Source organism: Rhinopithecus bieti, unplaced genomic scaffold (assembly GCF_001698545.2).
Source record: "Rhinopithecus bieti isolate Rb0 unplaced genomic scaffold, ASM169854v2 scaffold_14549, whole genome shotgun sequence".
NCBI classification, from domain to species: domain Eukaryota; kingdom Metazoa; phylum Chordata; class Mammalia; order Primates; family Cercopithecidae; genus Rhinopithecus; species Rhinopithecus bieti.
This window is the reverse complement of record NW_016808027.1, coordinates 110,568-130,709: the sequence shown is the minus strand read 5'-3', so window position 1 is coordinate 130,709 and position 20,142 is coordinate 110,568. Positions and strand designations below refer to the sequence as shown.

The following is a 20,142-nucleotide window of genomic DNA, read 5'->3' as shown; positions in this document are numbered from 1 at the left end:
CAGTTCCCCTTGCTGTCCCTGAGCATCACAGTGGAAGGGGCCGGGCGGCTCTCTGGCTCAGTACGACATGGAACACAGTTGCTCTGGCCAGATGGACACAGCTGGCTGCTATCAGTAGGACCTTAGTGTTTGAGAAGAGAGCCAGGCAAGGCCGTGAGAAGCATGTGGAATCCAAAAGTGGCATTAAAATACCTCCAGTCACTGGTGGCTGGTCAGAGAGGAAGAAGAAAAACTGAATTCAGAATAGAGCCAAGCAGGAAATTGATTAGGGGTATTCTCTTAGATTGTGAAGCGACCTGGGCGGTGTCCTCCCAACAGGGTGAGGAAACTGAGAAGGGACAAAAGAAAAAAATGGGAGCTTAACTCCATCTCAGGGGCTTGGGCTGCAGAACCCATCCCAAGGGTAGGCCATGCGCCTGGAGTCTCCTACTGGCATGCAGGTCACAAAGAAGGCCAGCCCTGCAGCCTGGGCCAGGAAGCGTTTCCCTGGATATTTACAGCATTGGCTCCTGAGCCAGGTACCAAATTTCTGTTTAATGGGCTCTTCTGTTTAATGAGCCAGCTGTGAGCTAACCTCAACTTTGCATGGATACATAACCCCATATTGCTTAGGTTAGAAAACTTTTTTCTTTAGTAGGTATCTTTAATTATGGGAAGGTTATAATTAAGATTAAAAATGATGAATTAAATCAAGTCCCCAATATTACTTTTTTTGCATTAAGTTTTAAAAAAACCCTGTAATCCCAGCACTTTGGGAGGCCGAGGTGGGCAGATCACTTGAGGTCAGGAGTTCGAGATCAGCCTGGGTAACATGGTGAAACCCCATCTCTACTAAAAATACAAAAATTAGCTGGGTGTGGTGGCGGGTGCCTGTAGTCCCAGCTACTCAGGAGGTTGACGTGGGAGAATCCTTTGAGCCCAGGAGGTGGAGGTGGAAGTGAGGTGAGATCACACCACTGCACTCTAACCTGGGTGACACAGTAAGACACTGGCTCCAGGAAAAAAAAAACGAAGAAGGAAAGTTTAGGAAAAATATGCATAGATTTACGTCAAAGGTATTTGTAATGTTTAAGATAATTTAGTATATTAGAATGTCTAACAGATTAGTTTTGTAATCCCAATATAAAATGTGTAATGGAATAATTAAATTAGATGTATAATTTAAAGCTGAAAGATACGACAGTTTTACACATTTTTAAACAATGATGGAACTTTTATGACAAGCCAATGGTCACCATATTTTTAATCTTAATTTATTTAAAATTATTTATAATTTAATTTATATTTAGGGTAATTGAAGTAAACTATAACATCCTCCTTAAAAGAGATTGTTACATTTTACTAAGTTTTGATTTTGTTACTTTTATTAAGCATTTATTTTTTAAAATCCAAGCTGCCTGGACAGTTTTTCTATGCACGAAACTGCACTCAAGGGCGCCATGAAATCCTCACTGACACTGACTGGTCCTCACGTGGTTCCAGTTGCCCGCCAGACTCCCATCTGTAAAGTGCCTCACCTCCTCCAGTGAGGCTGGTATGAATGAGGCAAAGCCATCCCCTCAGAGTGGAAGCTGGTTCATGGCTTGGGGAGCAGAAGCAGGCTGCATTCAGCCCACTCAGGCCACAGGCCAGCTGTCCCTGGGCATGGCCCAACCTGCACAACCAAATCTTGTGCCCTTGGTCAGCAGCACGTATTCTCAAGATAGCATATGCCACAGGTGCCTTCTCCCAGCCTGTGCACCCTGAAAGCACTAACCTCTCAGAAAGTACAACGACCTGCTGGGCTGACCTTGGCTTCTGTGCTGCTTATTGCCTGAAAGGTCTTGGGCAATTGCTTAACCACAATAGACCTCAGTTTCCCCACTTGTCAAGTGGGGATAACTATATAAATGTCAGGGATTATTACAACAGAAGACTTTGCTAGGTGGGCATCTGGAATAATAATTCTTGATATTTTCGGAGTGCTTGGATAGTGCACAAATAAGTCCACTTCTGTAATAACTGTGATAGCAGTTTACTAAAATGCTCATGCGTCTGTTACCTTATGTCATTCAACCCTCACAGCAGTCCTGGGGGAAGCCCACTTTCCCTGCATCATCCTCTCATGCTGTTTTGCACACTGCCAGCCAGGGCTGTGTCTTTGTTTCTGCTTCACCCACTTTTCTTTGTCAGGGCCCTGCCTGTCCTTGAAGGCTCGGCTCAGCTCCCACCTCCTCCCAGGTCTTCCTGCCTGTGTCTCTCCAGATTAGTTTTATTTGCATCCCTGCTGCAGCACCATCTCACAGTCTCTCTCTCCACTTTCTCACATATCCCCACTGCAGGCCAGGCACCCCTGCTAGACAGTGAGCTCCCTGAAGGCAGGGGCCAACCTCCTTGCCTGCAGCCCCAATGCTCAGCACAGTATCTGAAACAAAGAAGGCAAAATGGAAAGTTTTAAAAGTTATTGTTGCTGAAAGCTGGTTCATCCTCTATTCTCTAGCCCCTGCCAGAAACTCAGATTCATCCTTGATACCTCCCTCTCCCTCAAAACCCTCACCCCATCCATTAGTTCCCACTGATTTCAGCTCCTAACATTTATCTCTTGAATATTCCCACTTCTTTCCCTCCTTCCCTTCCCCTACTACCTGCTATGCTATCATCTCCCTGGACCACAGTCACAGCCTCCTAACTGCTGTCCCCTGTTCCATCTATTCTTGCTCTCCTCCAATCCATTCTTCATACAGAAATCAGAATGATCTTTTAAGAGAGCAAACCCTATCTTGTCCCTTCCTTGCTCACAACCCTTCAATACCTCCTCCTTGTACCAAGAATAAAGAAGAAAATCTGTTACACAGCCCCACCTAGCTGGCCAATCTACCTGCTTCCTTACCCCTTCACCCCTCTCCTTCCTGCCTTTCCTGGCTCTCTGTGCCCAGCATTCTGTTCCTTCAACAAGCCCTGCTCCTTCCCATTTTACAGCTTTGCACATGCAGTTGTCTCCTCCTGGAATATTCTCTTGTTCCCTCTTCACCTGGCTAGTGTCTACTCAGCTGTCCTCTCTCAGCTCACTGAAGCACTGCCCTGGGAAGCCTTCCCTGACCCCACAGTCATGGCCAGCCCCCTGCTACAGGCTCTCCTAGTCCCTGGCACTTGTTTTCCTCTCTTTTCTCAGTGAATTCCTTGTATTCTTTTGGATTAATGTTTCTCCCACTAGACTGAAGTGTCCAGAGGGCAGGGACCATGTCAGTTTTGCACATCATTGTATCCTCTGTACCTTAAATGAACAGTACTGGAGCCCAGGTGGGTTCTGACTTAACACTTGAGTGAATGAATAAAGAGACTGTTCTGTGCCAGGCTCTGTCCTATTTGCAAAACTTAATGTTCCAAGGTTATATGAGACATCTTGTCTTAGACACTTCATTTTCTGCCCTTCTTCCTGTTTCCGTGGAGACAGGCAATGCCTTCTGAGTGCACACACACTGACATTGGATCCATACTTCCCAGAGTCTAGAAGCAGGATTACTGAGCCCTGCCCTCCACTGGATGGAGAAAGGACTTCACTCCCTCCCACTGATTCCTGCCCTTGCACACAATTCCAGTCCTATAGTCCATCCACGTAGTTTTTTCTTCCCAGATTGTCTCCTGTTGCACCATCAAAGCAGCCAACAGCTGCGGCAATGCTCCCGGCATAGGGCTCCATTCAGAAAGCAGGGCGCCTATGGACCCTGTCCTTGAATCCCCTGCCTTCCCGGGGAAGTGTGGGAGTGTGGGGCAGTATGGAAAAGCCTTGAGGAAGAAAGAAACTGAGCAATAACTATGGGCCAGGCTTGGTGCCAGACGTTTTAACATATATTATTTCTCATAATGTAAAAAGCAACCTGCTAAAGAGACAGTGCATTGACTGGGCTTGAGGCCAGAAGAGCTGGGTTTGAATGTTAATTCAACCCCTTCCTAGCCATAGGATGGCATCAGGGGCACACATCTCCAGGCCTCAGTTTCCTAATCTATAAAAGGAGGATTAGAAGGTCCACCTTCTAGGGAGGATTAGGTTATGTGAATGCTCATGGCATGGCCCCTGGAATACAGGTGACGTTTAGCCAATGTTAATTCCAAAGGGTGACTTGGCGATCTGGTCCAATTGTGTTGCTCCACAGATGGAAACTTGGCCCAGAATGGGCAAGTGACTCTCCAGGTCCAGGACTAAAACATGGGCCTCTCAACATCTCAGCAGGCAGGTGGAAGAGATGGAGCAAACTCACTTGGAGAAAAGATGGGGAGGAGGGGAACAGCGAGGCCCAGGCCAACGGCACCACAGGGCCCCTGGCAGGACATGGACAGAGACAGGGTGATTCCAGGGCTCTGTTCCCTTGCTGCCTGCCTCCATGGGCCCCATACACGTGCTCATAATTCTTAGACACAAACAAAGCTCCTGACACGTGATGGAAACACAGCCACCAAGGGGGATTGCCAAGGAAACTATCTTTGAAAGGCTCATTATTCTTATGAAGAATCTGCAGGAGACAGGAGTTCTCAAAACAACTCTCGCTCCGCCTCTCTCCTCAACAGGACTCTGTGGGAGCTTCTCTTTTAGTAATTATCCTGTTGCTTGGTAATTATTTGCCTCTCCTGCTAGCCCGTGGGACTGTGTTTTCTTCGTCTTTGCATCACACGAGTATCTAGCACAGGGTCTGGCTCATTGTAGTACCTGGCAGATATTGGTGGGAAAACACATGGCTGGTGTAGCTTCTTCTCTTTATTCACTTTTAATTTTTTCTCTTTTATCCATTCACTGAACAAATCTACTGAGACCCTGCTCTGTGTCAGGCCCTCATTGGGGACACAGAAGTGAATGAGAGCCAACCCCTGACTTGGGGGAAGGAGCTCCTAGAGTGAGGCAGGAGACAGACCTGTCAACACACACCACAAACATGACGCCACCACCCAGGTACAGGCACCACCTCCAAGCTGAGCCCTAAACTTTATCGGCCTGTATCTCTTCAAACCAGAGAGGCTCAAAGGTCTTATTAGGGGCCAAGCTGTCACTCTGTTGGAGAAGTCTTCCCTCTCTATTCCATAAAAGCACAACTCCACAAGCCAAATCAAAGGCGCCCAGGGCTGGAAGGACAGACTGCTGGGCCACGGGTCTCCTGAGCCTCTGCTGCAGTCTCCCTGGCAGGTGGCTGCCCAGTTGCTGCTCGCACTGCCTGGGGTGGGCTGCACATGCCTGGTGAGGCAGCCTCCTCCTCAGTGGCCACTGGTTAGACCTGAGCAGAAGTCTGCATTACAGTCAGTTCCACTCCTTCCTATCTCTGCACTGATCCCTGTTTTGCGCTCTGGAGCCACCCTTTTAGTGAAAGGCTGCCCCAGGACAGCCTTTCAGGTATTTGAATGGGGCAGCAATTGGGTCTGTATCCCTGGCTTCTCCAAGTAACACATGCCCCACAACAGTTCAGACTTGGTTCTCACAGCCCTCACATCTCAACTGCCCTCCTTACAACGTGTCTCAGTTGGCTCTGTCCCTTGGAAAGTGCAACTCCAGAACTGAAAGCCATATTGTAGGTGTGGTCTCCACACAGGCCACACCTTCTCTGCCCTGGAGTCTACACCTCCAATGATTAGCCCAAGCAGCTCCAGCTTTATCAGTGCTGGCTGCCCAAACACCATCCCTCGCCGTCCGCCTCACAAACCCCTCCTCCTTGACTGAGGAATCGGTTCCAAGTTCTTCTCTTTATTCACTTCTCTTTATTCACTCTGTCCAAGGGACAGAGCTAACTGAGACATGTTGTAAGGAGGGCAGTTGAGATATGAGGGCTCTGAGAACCAAGTCTTTATTCACCCCTACCCCCACCCCCACCTTGGCAGCAGCCCCTGTCAGATCAGCTTCAATAGTTTTGTATCTGCCTCTCTAGACTGGGCACTTTCAGGCCAGGGACCATGCCTGCTTCATCTCTCTTTCCCTCTCTCCCTCCCCTCCTTTCCTCTCTCTCTTCCCTGCCTCTTGCCTCCTTCCTACTTCCACAAACATTTACTAAATGCCTACTATGTACCAGGCCATAGGGATCACTAGCATAGAGCTGGCACATAGTAGGAGGTCTACTTTCTCAATGAGGAGTTTTAAAATAGCTCATACAAAATCAAATTCTAACAACCGCATTTACATAACATAAAAATGTTTTCCTATTTTTAACTCAGCACCTTTTTTGTCCCTCCAAATGATAACATCTCTTTAAGGTTTCTGAGATAAGTTTACATACAAGGCATTTGATTCTCACAACAACGGTGTCAGCCAGGCAGACAGAAAGTCCTCGCCTCGCCTTCCAGAAGCGAAAACGTGGTGCAGAAAGCGGAAGTTGCCCAAAGTCACGTAGTGAGTTCGGGCAAAGTCAGGACCTTAATGGAGGAGCTCTTTCCCTTCTATAATATCCCTCCTGGTGGGGTATACAGATACAGAGATTCCAAATTTGTCTGCAGATGTCTGGACTGGTTTCGGCTTGAAATGACTCTGACTGGCTCTGGCTGGAGCCAATTACTTCTGCAGGTCCCAGCTCAGAGCTCCCAACTGCATCTCCTTAGAGAGTTGCCCCTCTGGGCCCAGGCCCCAAACAACCTGGCTGGCTACTCCCACTGCACAGCACCCTCTACCCACCACGTTTACTTCCTAGCATTCAGCCAACCCTGAAAAAGAAGACCTTAGCCCCAGAAAGCAGTGGCGTCCTGCCTAAGAGTGCCCATCCACATTCACACCTGGAAGCCCTACCTGTGCAGCTGTCAATCAGTCTACCAGCCCAGGGCCACAGTGAGTCCGCCAGATGTGGTTCATCACACGGAAACACCAGCTAGGACCACAGTTAGGAGAAATGCTGCCTCCACAAGACTTAATTCTGGGTCAGGGGTGGAAGGAGAGAACTGTGTAGATCAACAGCATCTGTGACCTTCTTGTGACTCATTTTCCATAGACCAGAGGATGGAGAGTCACCAAACGTTTCAGAGCAAGCAAGGGACAGAGGAGGAGGCTGCTGTTTCAGGGGGATGCACATCTTTACGATGGGAATCCTACAGATAGTCCCAAGTCCTAGACAAGGACTGGGTTTTAGGGTCGCCCAAACCTAGGTTCACATCCTATCTCACCACTTACAAGTTATGTGACTTTGTTCCTTAATCACCGAGGTCTGGTTTCTTTATCTGTAAATGGGAGTAACACCTGCAGACTCTAACCTTACTGTGAGGATTTAATGAGAGGAAGTGTGTAAAGGCCAAGTAAGGGTTCATTCCCTCTCCCTAGGCTGTGGCAACTCTGTATTTTACAAAAGTTGAATCAAGATCTGGGGCGAGTTCCTAGTTCAGGTCTTTCCCTGCCACTCCGGCTTCCTTCCAGGCAGACATGTTCTTCTGAAATTCAGGGAAATGGTTGCACTAGGTGGGTAGGTGGCTAGGTGGCTATGTTTTCTTTGTGGTTATTTACCCATTTATTTTTGCCATTGTTAAATACCTTTTCTAGATTTGGCCTGCTAACAAGAACTAAATAAATTTCCAATTGTATGAGAAATATTTTTAAAAGCATTCTCGATTGTTTTAGCACCAAGAAGGCAAAGTCAAAGGTACAGTAGATTGTCCCAGTGGGCTGCCAGGAATCTAATAATTCTGCTAATGACCCTTTTTAAAATGTAAAGTGTTGGACTAAGGCAGCGCTCAATTCTTGTCTAACACTATGCTCCTGGGAACTTGCAAATCAATCATTGTCTTCCCCCAACCCCCATCTAAAGCAAAGGATCGGATCTGGAGCAATTAATCAAAATTGGTTTCCTGTGTCCAGAGGGGATCACTCCAAATGAACGTGGAATTGCAGAAATGGATCTGCACCAGGTGATTTATAGGGTGTGCTCAGAGAGCAGGGGCCAGATGAAGGGCTAGGGGACGGGAAGAGGCAGCAAGAACCAACACTAGATGGCCTTAATCTCAGGCCATTTTGTGGCAGAAGGAGTGGATTCACCTTGTGTAGCTCCAGCTGCCATACTGCTGGGGACCAGGGCAGTAATTAACTGGGAAGCTGTGGTCAGCAAAACTACCCATAACATGAGCTATTGGCAAGGGCGTTGCACATTTCCAGTTTGCAGAGTACTTTTGCATGCCTCCCCACAGGGCCCTCACTGCAGGCCTGGGAATCAGGTATCCCTTGCTATCAGAGCTCTGGCCACCTGCTATCCTGAACTCTGGAAACAAACAAATTGAAATAACATGTTATCCCTTGCTGGCCAAATTTTTACTTCCTGAATTTGGGAAACAAATATATTCAGAGAGTGATGGATATTTGTATTATTGCTATCTATTGGAGGCTTAAAGAAATTAAGAGACTCAGTTAAGGTCACATAGCTAGTAAATAGTAGAGCTTGGATTTAGAACCAGTCCTATTGGTTGTAATCCTCGCTTGGAATTAGACATGCCTATGAAATGTGTGGTGATGGGGAGGGTCCTGTCACTCTAGAGTTAGGAGCCCTGAACTGAGCAGGGAGTGGGATTGGCCAACCTCTTAGATTACCCTGTAACCAAGGGCCCATGATTTTATGCAATCAAGACTGTTTAGAAAAAGTGGCTATCTAAAGTACAGAGGTATGCAGGCCTGAACAGAGGCCAGCCAGTATAAAACCAGCCACTGACTGCTCTTTGCTCCACAGTTGCCGTGACCTCTCGCAAAACTGCCCCTTTCATGGGAGCAGAGACAGTTATTAGTCAGAGAAGAGCCTTGTGGAGGCACCATGGTAAATGTGGAGGCAGATAGTGAATCCTGTCATTCATTCACTCACTCATTTTTCATTCAACGAGCACTTTAGAAGACACTCTCTATGGTAGACTTTGGGCCAGGAGCTAGGGCTACAAAGGTGAACAGAGAGACCTGGCCCTTGCCCTGGAGGAGCACGGTCTAATGGAGGGACACACACATGAGCGGATGACACAGTACATGTGGCAAGTTCCATCATGAAGACACACAGGGAGCAGCTTACCCAGCTTGGGAGGTGCGGGAAACGCTTCCTGGAGCTGTCCCCTGAGCGGAGTCTTGAAGGATGAGTTAGCCAGGTGGAGAAGCAGGAGAAGGGCATTCCGGGCAGGTGGACAGCGAGGGTAAAGGCATGGAGGTGAGAAGCAGCATGGTGCACCGAGGGAACAAGAAGCTTCTGCGCCACGAGGAGCCCACGGATGGTTTAAAGCACGGGGTGACATGGTCAGATTTGCATAAAGATCCCTCTATCAGCTTAAACCAGTAGCAAGCAGTGGCAGTAACTTTTAAATCTCAGCATCTGAAGCTCTCTTGGCCCCAGGTAAGAGTTCTGGGACCATCTGTTGAGATCACTATATACAATGCCAGGTTAACAGGTAATCGAGACCCATTACATGACGACAAGGGACAGAAATTTAAGTTCAATTCCACTGACTGAAATAAAATGCTCAAAATGGCAGTCTCAGATCCAATACCCACATACTGCAGATAATAATGGATACCAGTTTTATCTTGATACCTCCAGGACCGAGTATATTTCTTATGAATGAAGAATCTGCTGGACCATTCTACATTTAGTAACCTACATTGCAGTCACCCAGGCAAGCTAGTACCAAAAGGAGAAAAACGGTGTATTGGCTGTGATGACTGGTCAGTACAGCCAGGATGTCTGAGTCAGATGTGTAAAGACCTGACCCCATTCTTATTTTCCCTCAGTTTATATCTGGGTCCCAAGATTTAAAAAGGGTACTAGGCAAGCCTGCTGGAGGACCTGGAATGGCCCAGCCAGAGTGTGGCCCTGTGGGGTATGGGCTTAGTTTTTACTGGGAGTCCCACTTGTCTGAAACCTGATTCTTTTCAGGCCAGCCCAGCCTCCTTGAGGTGAGAGGGAGAGACAGCAGGCTATGGAGCTGGAAGCCTAGATTCCAGTGCTTCCTCCATCTTCCAAGGCTGACCAAGCTGGCAGGTGCCCCCTCCTCTTTGAGCTTCCCTTTCTCCTCTGTTACCTGAGGCCAACAGCTGCCCCACAACATTGGGAGGGTTCAGTGGAATGTCACAGAAAGAAATGCTTCGTAAACAATGCATACATATAAATTGTTAGAATATTATCATTTAGGTCTGTGGACTCAAGGTAATTCAACAGCTGTAATTCTTTAAAAGCAATCTTCTTAAGAATGTTTGCCTCAATCAACCTCATGTATTACTCACAGCTAAGTATATATCTATCAGAAAGTGGACATGTACTTTCAAGTACTCCAAAGGGAGGGGAAGGGCATGAAATGATACGTTTAGTGTCCTCCATGGGTTCCCTACAGCCCTCATGTCATTTCATCCTCACTGTGCTCCTCTGAGGGGGTATTAGTGTCCCCATTTTCAGAGGAGGACACTAATGCTCCAGGAGGTTAGTGAGAGACACAGGGTTGCACGGCAGTGCTGATTTCCACCCATGAACCTTGTAAACACCTAAGAGCATTGTCCATGTTAACCAGTATTCATAGGGTAAATAACATAGTACATACCAGTGTTAATTCTAGTTCTCCCTGTTGTAGGAATTCTAGGATGGTCTACGTGTTATGAGGATATATGCATCAAATGGCAGTGTGGTGGAAGTGGGGCTTGGATCACATGCCTGGTTCTGTGAGAACGGAGTTTGGGCTCCCTTTGTTTGAAATAGCTGTCTTTCCTGTTTCAGTGGCCTTGGCTGCCCCAGCCACTTTCCTAGCCCTGCTGGTCTCAGGTGGTGCTAGGGGTGGAGCCTTGCTTTAAGGCAGATGGTCCACTGGTCACATCCTGAAAGAAACTTCTCTACCTATGGGCCTGAAAATGTGAACTGCTTTAAGACATTTTAGCAGTAAAAGGGGCCTTAAACCACAGTGACACACTAAAGGAGTCCATAGACTTTGTGAAATAGGACTTGACACTCCTCAAATCTATGAGAAGCAGGTTGTAAATTCTTAAACCTTAGTGAAACAAAAGAGGGAAGAATTTCACAAAGAACACACAAACTCTAAGGAAGAACTGAAATACGTTTATAGCCAACTTAGCAACAATGACCTCTTTTCATTGAAAATAGGGGGCTGGTTTGAATTTTGTTTGTTTGCTGTTTGGGGGAGGCAATGTGAGCGAGGTTACAGATTCGCCTCCTGGGGCTCTGGGCAGCAGAGGGGAGCATGGTGGGAACCACAGGCGGAAGAGCCTCTGGGGGAGCCCTGAGTGTGTGGGCAGCACTGACAAAGCTGGCAAGGCCCTTGCCTTCCTGCCTCCTCCATTGCCCAATGCTCGTCCTTTCTCTGACTCTGAGTATGTCTCACCTTCTCGCACTCTCTTAGGTTACTCTAGGTGTCTTCATATGTGTGCCTTCCCATGTCTTTTTCTCTCTGTGCCACTATTTCTACCTCTCACGTCTCGCCTGTCTTTCTTACCACCTCTCTGAATCCCCGTTTTGTCTCTCTCCCTTAACTTGTCAAAATAGAGCTTAATAATATGCTTTTATATATTTATTTCTTGAGCAGCTTTTGTGTTTTCTGCCTCATACAAAAGTAGACAGGTGGGTGGGATGTTTTCTATTCATGTGGAAAACAAAAACAAATGACTTTTCATTTATACCACCCTTGATTGATTTCTACCCCTGCCTCCCCCAAAACTCAGCAATCAGGTCCAGCAATAAAAGTCCACCCTAGGGCTCCTAGCTTAGAGCAAGAGAGGATCTGTGGTGTCGCCTGACGCGTAAGCAAGCGAGAGAAGCATGACAGGGGAGCATGCAGAGGTGTGGGTGCAATCTGGGCAAATGGAAATGGAGATCCCAGTTAGCAACCGCCCACTCACGTGCACCAGGCCTCTCCACCACCGAGCTCTGCCACTCTCCAGCCTGTGCCATGACCCTCCCAAGGGAACTACCCCCCAGAACTTAAGTTCATCTGGTGTTTGACGGCCCCCACCCTCCAACCTTTGCTTGGGCAGACCCCTCTGTCTGGCATGCCTTGGTCACCCCCAGCTCTGTTCACCTGGTCAACACCTACCCATCGCTGAAGTCCTCCCTGATCCATGGAACCAGCTAGAATGGCCTCCTCCTTCGTGCCCCACTGTGATCAGAGGCAGGGTCTCAGTCATCCTGGTTTCCCTAGTGCCCAGCACAGTGCCTGGCACATAATAGGTATTCAATCAACATATGTTTGAAAAATGAAGAGTATAAAATCTTTTGTCTTCCACTTTACCAGAAGGATAACAAAGTGGGCAAACTTGGTCCTAGCTTTCAGGTTCCCACCCAGCTCCCCCACTTTTCCATTTCTAGACTTGCTCCCTGCGGCGGCCTTGCCCTTACATATCCACACCCCAGCTGCTTTCCAGGGCTCCCTCTGCCACAAAGCCTTCCGCAACTCCCCAGCCCTTGTTGGAAGAAGCCTGTCCTTCATCTGAGTTCCCAACTACCTGATCTGTTGTCACTTTACTTGGTTGCCTCTCTGGTGGCTGTTTCAGCACCCCCACATAAGGCACACACATGACTGTCACCCGCACAACCCACAGTGAGCCAGCCCCCTAAGGGTGGAACATCCATAATGACCATAGATTAACTGAGCAAGTGAAGGCATCTCTGCCATCCCTTGGGAGGAGAAAAAGCCAGAAACGACAGTCCTGCCAGTCAACAGGAAGCAGGCAGAGTCAGAGCCCAGCCTCCCAGCATGGCAAGGTGGTGCTGGGGGCAGGCAGTCACTCTTCCCGGCAACATGGGATCAGAACGTTACACTACCTTGTTGGCCAGTGCGTCTCCCGGTCCATCTTCGCTTTCCCAACACTTAGCTCTGACTGCTTGCAAATAGTATCTGAGAGGCAATCTAAAAGAGTCAAGCTGCATTATGGAGAGCCCCAGGAAGACTGCAGGGCACAGCTCATCTTGCAGAGAATGGCTCAAATGGAAAAGGTTCGTTCCTTCACCTACTCAGGTGGGCCTCATCAAGGAAATAAGATCAAGAAAGTGGTGTTCGTCTTTAGCATTTATTTATAATTGGAAAAACTGTTGTTTGTTTGTTTTTCTGAGCAAGCACAGACCACAAGCACGTCACAATCAATTGGCTATACATGAATATTTTTGTCATTCTCTTACAGCAGGAATGAAATAGCACCAAGAGAGGTGTGCGCTACACGTTACATAGACAATCTGTGGTATACAACAAAACCCAGGCCACAAAATCGTAATTAGACACTTCCTGTCTGCCTCAGAGAGGCAAAGCTATGTGGACCAAATGGGAGCACGGACAGAGGACGGATTGCTGAGGGAAGCCAACGCACAGCTCTTGGGGCTGCTTTTGCAGGCAGGAAAACAGCGGGAAAGCTTCAGTCCCTGCTCCCTCACCAGGGAAGGACGGAGAACCACAGGGAAATGTAGAGACCAGTGGGACAAGCATTGGAAGCTTGGTCACCTTCAGGAAGGCAACACCCAAACGCTGCTTGTGGAACCAAAATCAGTTTCATTCAGTATGTTTGGGATATAGAATGAGACTGGCTGAGTTTTATTTGTAAACAGTAGAAATCAAAGGAAGTTTCTTGCCATTGAAGCAACACATTCAAGAGTCAAAGAGAACCACAAACAGGGTTTTCTCAGTGGGTGTGTTAAACAGAAGGGGATACTGACAGGTTGAAAAAGACATTCTACAGGTCCTCTAAAGCCTCGGGTGGGCAGGGTAGGAAGTTGGTCCCTGGGGCAGTGAGTGGGGGTGGGGGGTGGGGAAGCCTGCGGGACCCTTAGGGCAGACTGCGATTTGGGCAACACCAACTTGACTTGGTTACAGGGATCAAGTCATGTGCACCCTCTGGTTGTGTGGCTGTGGAGACAGATTTCTTTATACTGCCCACCACGCCCAGCACAGTGCCTGGCACACAGGCTTCTAGCAAGAGAATGCTAAATGAATGATCCTCTGTGCATTGTAAACTCTGATTTACTTGATCTGCAAAAATAAAAGATTATTCTATGGAGAAATCCAAACTGTGGCTAGCATCAACATGTCTGACTAATGCCAAATCTTGAGAGACTGAACATACATTGTATTCTCTGGATACAATTAAGATCATGTTGCTAGAGCTTTCTGGTAAATGTTAAGATTAGCTGGCAAAGAGTCGGAATCAGTACTGAGCTCCACTCCAGTCATTTCCTGATAGCTTTCAAAATCTGCAACTCATAAACACGGAAACCCACCGGCATTTTCTACCTTCTTTCATACTTCTCCTTCCTCACAGTTTCAAACCCTGAGATAGAAAGGAAGGTCGCAGTGGGCCTCACCAATGACTTCATTTCTGGTATTCCTATTCTGTTAATAATTATGGCTCACATAGTACATGCCAAATTAATTTGCAAAAGACTTCTCACTCAGCCCCAAGGTGACAACCAAAATGATGTAAGCAGAGACTTTGCTGCCTGGATGGTCAGAATGAGAGGGAGTTTGCGGAGGCTCCACTTCCTCCAAACCAGAATGACCTAAAGGGACTTTGAGGTAAGGAACTGTGAGACCCTCACTCTTCACCCCTTTCATTAGAAAAGAAGAGCAAGCCTGCGCCAGGGCTTGACACTGGACGGCAGCCCAGCATGTCAGAATGCCAGGGACGAGAGAATTTTAAGGACAGGAGATATAGAGTGTGCTGAGCAATATACACATCACATTGGCAAATTTTATTTTTCTGGTAACTGTTTTGTGTTCCCTCACAAGCACTGGGTTTTTTTTTTTTTTTTTTTTTTTTTTTTTTTTTTTCACAACAACTCCCTAATTACTACAACACAACTCTAGCACAGCTAAGGTGGCACTTGCCACCCCGGGGGCTTTGGCCACACACACACACACACACACACACACACACACACGACACGGAATATACGGAGAGCTGCTTTTATATATTAATGAGGTCAAAGCTGCTTGCTAATTAGTTAGCAGAGCAGTCTCCTAGTCTGCAGCTAAGTCACAGACATTCTCCCTGACCTAAGGCCTGGCACTGCTGCCCTCTCTGGGGAGCAGACCAGAGCGGTTCAGGAAGGGAGAGTAAACATCGCCACACTTGCCACTACGTCTACGGCCCCTTGGGTCTCTCAGAAACGGAAAGTCAAATTCCAAATACACTATCCCTACACCTTGAACTTTCTTCCTCAGACATCTCCAACCAGTCGTTCTGCGAAACCAGCAGCATTGGACAGGTGGTCGGCTGAGGGGAATCAGAGGAAAACAGCCTCCTCATTTCTGTGATCTTCCTATGACAGCTAGAATGTACCTAAAGCACCTAACCTGTTTCACCAGCCCTGGCCTAGTTTTAGTTATCAGTGGCAAATCTATGACTTGGTATACAATTTAAAGCCCACTGATAGGAAACTAAACACAGGCACACATGTCTAATGGACGATTCTATGAAAAGACCACTTAACAGACACAATTCCCTTTTACTGACGTTAAGGCCAAGGTTGTTTCTTTCTTTGTTGTTTCTGTTTAACATTTCCTCAAATTTTGTCAATTGCTGAAGCCCAGGCTGAGCTTCTGTGGCACATGGCGATTCTCTGAATTCTGGAAAAGAACACATGTACCTAAAGTTCAAAATCGACCAGTGACACAGATCTTGGGGATCTGGGAGGAGGAGACCCCACAGACACTTCCAAGCACTGCCAGGAGATTAGTTTCGCCTCTCCGACCTGCCTGCCTTGCCCATCAGCATGCAGTCGGAGTGCCAGGGGAGGGCACAGCCAAAGGCAACGCTTCCTGGTGCTCCAGGGGCTGCCCTCAGGAGGAGGCCTGCCACTCAGTCTGTGAAGCAGGATTCTTCCATCAAAAGAAGCCAAACCAAGGAGCTCCTGGAACACTCAGGACCAAGGCAGATGAGAAGCCTCTAATTAATTTTGTGGCCTTTTTGGTTTGTTGGTTTTAAAAAAAAAGTTGGGGGGAGGGAGAGAGAGAGAAGAGTAAAAGGAAAGTGCAGGGAAATTTACTCTTTCGCCTCAGCCAGTTTATTGTTCATCTCTTTGCTTTGCTCCTTGTCGTCTGGCTTGGTGGTACTCGGGCCCTCCGCGCTCTTTTTCTTGGCAGCCTGGCCTGACACCGCCTGCTTGTCTTTGGCCTTCCTCGTGGGCTTATGGCTCGCTGAGGTCTTTTTTGGTTTGGAACTCTGAACACTAGGTTTCTCCACCTGCACGGAGAGACAGACGGCAAATACAGAAACACAAAAAGGTGGGGAGTGGGAGAGAATTTAGAGAGAAGATATGGTTAATTAAGGAATAACGGTAATGACAGAGGTTGGCCCAGTGGAGAGGTTGGCTCCCAGAGGAGCACAGTGTATAAGGTGTTCCCAGGGACATTAGGGCATTCGGCATCTCCCGTCTGAACTCCCTGTTCCGTTGCTTTGGCAGCACTCACTGGCCACGTGGGCGCCCTTGTCCTGCCAGCCTTCCCCCGACCACCCCAGGCAGTGGGCCATACCACTGTTGGGCAATATTTGAGCCCCTCCCTGAAGGAAGTTACACCTCATCACATTGCTCAACTTGCCCACAGGCATAGGATTTTGCTTCAGTCAATGAAATGTGAGCAGTGACTTGGGTCACCTTCAGGCGGAAGATTTGAGAGTCAGCCTGTGCTGCCTCGTGCTCTCTTTTCCTCTGCAGCAGAGAGAGACTGCTTCGCCACCTGAGACCCAGATGAAGAGGGTTAGAGTGGCAGCCAACCCACAATGGACATTAATAAGAAATAAACCTTTGTTGATGTAAGATGCAGAGGTTCTGGGGCGGTGGGTCACTGCGGCACTCGCTGGCTTCCCCTGTTTCTGTCTCTAGGCTGGCTCACCCATATGGAGAAGCATCCTTGCTGAGATGCTTTGGGCAGGGGAGTCTCCAGTCTCAGCTAGGCTTTCTGCCGCCAGCCCTCTGCTCCTCTTCTCTGCCTGGCTCCCCCACCACTTTCCCCAGAGCAGCTGTTCTAAGCGTACTCCACTCTCCCCAGTCTCCCTCCTCTAACTCTGTCCCCTTCATCTGGAGAAGATGACCTTGCCTGCTCTTTCTCAGGAAACTTCGGAGTCACCGAAAGTGACCCCTCAATAGGCCACCACCCTCATCCATCTCTAGATTTAGTTTCCCTCATTTTCCTTCCTTTCTCCTCTACATCCTCTTTTGTCCAATGCCAATCCCACGCCCCGGGTTCCAACCCATCTCTGGATGGACAGAGCTGATGCTGGGCCTCACAGGCTGGATCATTCACTCACTGAGGTGCAGTGGCTTTCAGTCACTCCTGACCTGTAAGGAAAGGAACCAGTCGTCCTGGTTTGCCTGGAACTGAGAGGTTTCCTGGAACACAGAACTTTCAGTGCTAAGATGGAAGAATCCCAGGCAAACTGGGTCGGTTAGTTACCTTACCCATAAACTGGTCCTGGACCAAATAGGAAACTCCACTTAAGTGTAAGACTTTTAGACAAAAGCAGAGAAAAGGCTAATTAGGTTCCAGAGTTATTTAGGTTCTCAGACATTTTCTGCTATGATACAGAGGACAGTGGATATTTGTACAATTCCACGGGGCCTGGCATCAGAAGATGCTAGGTTGCATGGCTTGTATGAGTCCTGCTTCACCAGCTATATCTCCAACATGCTTCTTCTGCTCACGAACTCCTACATAAGGTGAGCAATGTTACCTTAGGAAAATCCCTGAGTCTGCTTTCACAAACTGTTCATTTTGGTAACAAATTGCTGGGAACATATCTTATAGCTGATGCTACAGGTGCGTTGTGAGAGACTGAGAAGATGAGAGAGGGCAGGTGCTTTTCAGGGACTAGGGAGGGAAGAAAGGGTCCAGTGATTGGAGCCAAGGATGAGGCAGGGCACGGTCTAGCGGGAGGGGAGCCGGGCATGGGGGCCTGCAATACTGGGCCAGCCCTTCCGGGGCCCAAGCACATCTATTTTAAGACAAGGGGATTTAGGGCTCAGGTGAGGTTTTCTGCCACTGTTTATCTGGATTTCTCAAAATCGGAAGCTAATTCCCTGGAAATCTGCCAGCCTTTAAGCTGTCTTTATTTTAGGTGATGTTCCTCTTTAATATTCCCTTTGAGTTTAACAAAGGTTCCTGTTGAAGATGCCCCTGGTCTTCACTCTGCTTTAGAGGAAGCAGGGATTTTAAAGGTGTCCATAGGGACTGGGCCAGATTTGACAGCACCCCACCCCATGCTCTGCTGCAGTTAACCCTTACGGTCCAGGCTGTGCTGATGGGTTCCTACAAGTTCTGTCTCACCTTTGGGGGTTCCTTGAAGGGTTCACTGTAGAGGCTGCGTATTCTTCTGCGATCAATGACCTTATTGTCAGCTGCTGTTGGCTTGCTGGCCTCTCCTTTGAACTGAGCACTGTAGCTGGTCTCATGAACCATCTTATCATCTGGGGGCTTGTACTGGGGCTTGGCCTTTATTGGTTTCACAGGCTTGATGTCCGTCCATGCCCTGAATTCATTCCTGTTAGTCAAAGAAAGCATATGTGATATGAAGCATTATCTGCCTGGAAGCAGAGTTCCTGAAACAGGGCTGCAAACACAGCAAGCTCTCCATCAGTGCTTGCAGTATTGACTGAAGTGTGGCTGGAGGGTTAGCCTCACTCTTTCATAAGGAAGAGTGCAAATCTCCCTTCTTGCAAAGTTGACCCAGGTCGGGTTGTGGCAATAGTAATTGTGCCTTGGAGAAAGAGATCAGGCTCCCAGCTCCACACTGTGTGACCATGCGGAGGCAATTCTAATCTTCAGGTCTCTTTTTCCCAATCTTGAAAATGAGACTGAAGAAACTCAACCCATTCATTCATTCATGAAGTCAAAAAATACTGAGTGTCTGCTATGTGCAAAGTTAAAGAGTTGTGAAATTAAATGAGACAATGTATTAGGCACACTGTGTGATATACGGTGGCATATCAATGAATGCCAGTTCCCTTCCCCCCTTTTTCATAATGAAGAACTTTTGTTGCCCAGATTTCTTGAGGATAATTCCCCCATTTGAATAGCAGAGGACTTGCTTCTTGGAGTGCCAGAACTTCAACAATCTTAATTACTTTAGATGAACATCCTTGTGAAATGTCTAAATATTTGCAGATCTTTAGTAAGCAACACAGACTGAACATAATTTGGAGTTCACAACTACCACTTGTATTGGGCTGTTGGTGTGTGCGGGAGCGTCTTCATGTGCTCTGGTGTAAATGGCTATTGGTCCTTATCCTAAATGATCCTCATCTGCTGCTTTTTTGAGTCAGTGTGTTAGTTTTCTTGTTCTCTGCAATCCCTCTCGTGGTTTCTAATCGGCTGTTTATGATCTGTTACAGGACTGGAGAGTAGACGGCTGACAATGATCAAAACAGAGTTAAAAAATGTAGCTGCTGACGGAGGTCACGAGGGTCTATCTTGTTTGTTAAGTGCATGAGAGTCAATGCATGAGCTCTGTGACTTCTGGGGTCTTTATTGGGTCTGTTCTCCTTTGGGGGCACAAAAAGCTGCATTGTGGGAAAGGAGGAGTTAGGGCATGAATATCTGCGGAGTTAGGTTCTTCCAAGGCCCACCGTCTCCCTCACTGATGACTCCCTCCTTCAGGGCTGAGAGGACTACCAGGAACAAGGAGGCCGCAGGAGGCAGAAGAAAGAGCTTGGACTGCGATGGAGACACGCAGGTTCTTGCGCTAGCACTGCCTTATGCTGGCAGGCCTTTCCCTGCTCTAAGCATTCGTTTTCTCATTTGTAAAATGAAAGAATTAGGCCAAACAAGGTCCTTATAATGTCCTTCTAGCTCTGAGGCTGTCTTAGTTGATAAAGCTGATTTGGTAATACTGAGCTTGCTGGTTATTTGACCTCCTGATCTCTGTATTTCTCTAGGGGAACTGGCTCATATGTGAAGAAAGACCACTGGCTTTTAAGAGACCCTTCCCTGAGCTTCAGACTGTCCTTTCCAGTGCAGCCTGCACCTCCGCCTAGATGCCCCGTTGTTATGGTTCGAACGTTTGTCCCCTCTAAAACTCACGTTCAAACTTCATCCCCAGTGTGGCAGGATTGAAAGGTGGGGTCTGTAAGAGGTGACTGGGTAATGAGGGCTCTGCCCTTGTGAATTAATTAACCAATTCCTGGATTAATGTATTAATAGGTAATTGATTAATGAGTTGCCATGGGAGTGGGACTGGTGGCTTTTTTTTTTTTTTTTTTTTTT

At 47.7% G+C, this 20,142-nt stretch overlaps 1 protein-coding gene across 2 annotated transcripts in view; it reads right to left on the bottom strand.

Moving 5' to 3' along the window:
- Positions 1 to 20,142, bottom strand: part of MAP6 (microtubule associated protein 6) — an 83,620-nt gene that overhangs the window by 5,603 nt on the left and 57,875 nt on the right. Inside the window, exons 2-3 of one of the 2 annotated variants that reach the window (XM_017885291.1) lie at positions 18,208 to 18,421; positions 15,930 to 16,126 (exon numbers count right to left, since the gene is read on the bottom strand). In XM_017885291.1, coding sequence (XP_017740780.1) covers positions 15,930 to 16,126; positions 18,208 to 18,421 — 411 coding nt within the window. Of the gene's footprint in view, positions 1 to 12,945; positions 16,127 to 18,207; positions 18,422 to 20,142 lie in introns of those variants that run through there. The other variant, XM_017885290.1, reaches the window with a different exon arrangement.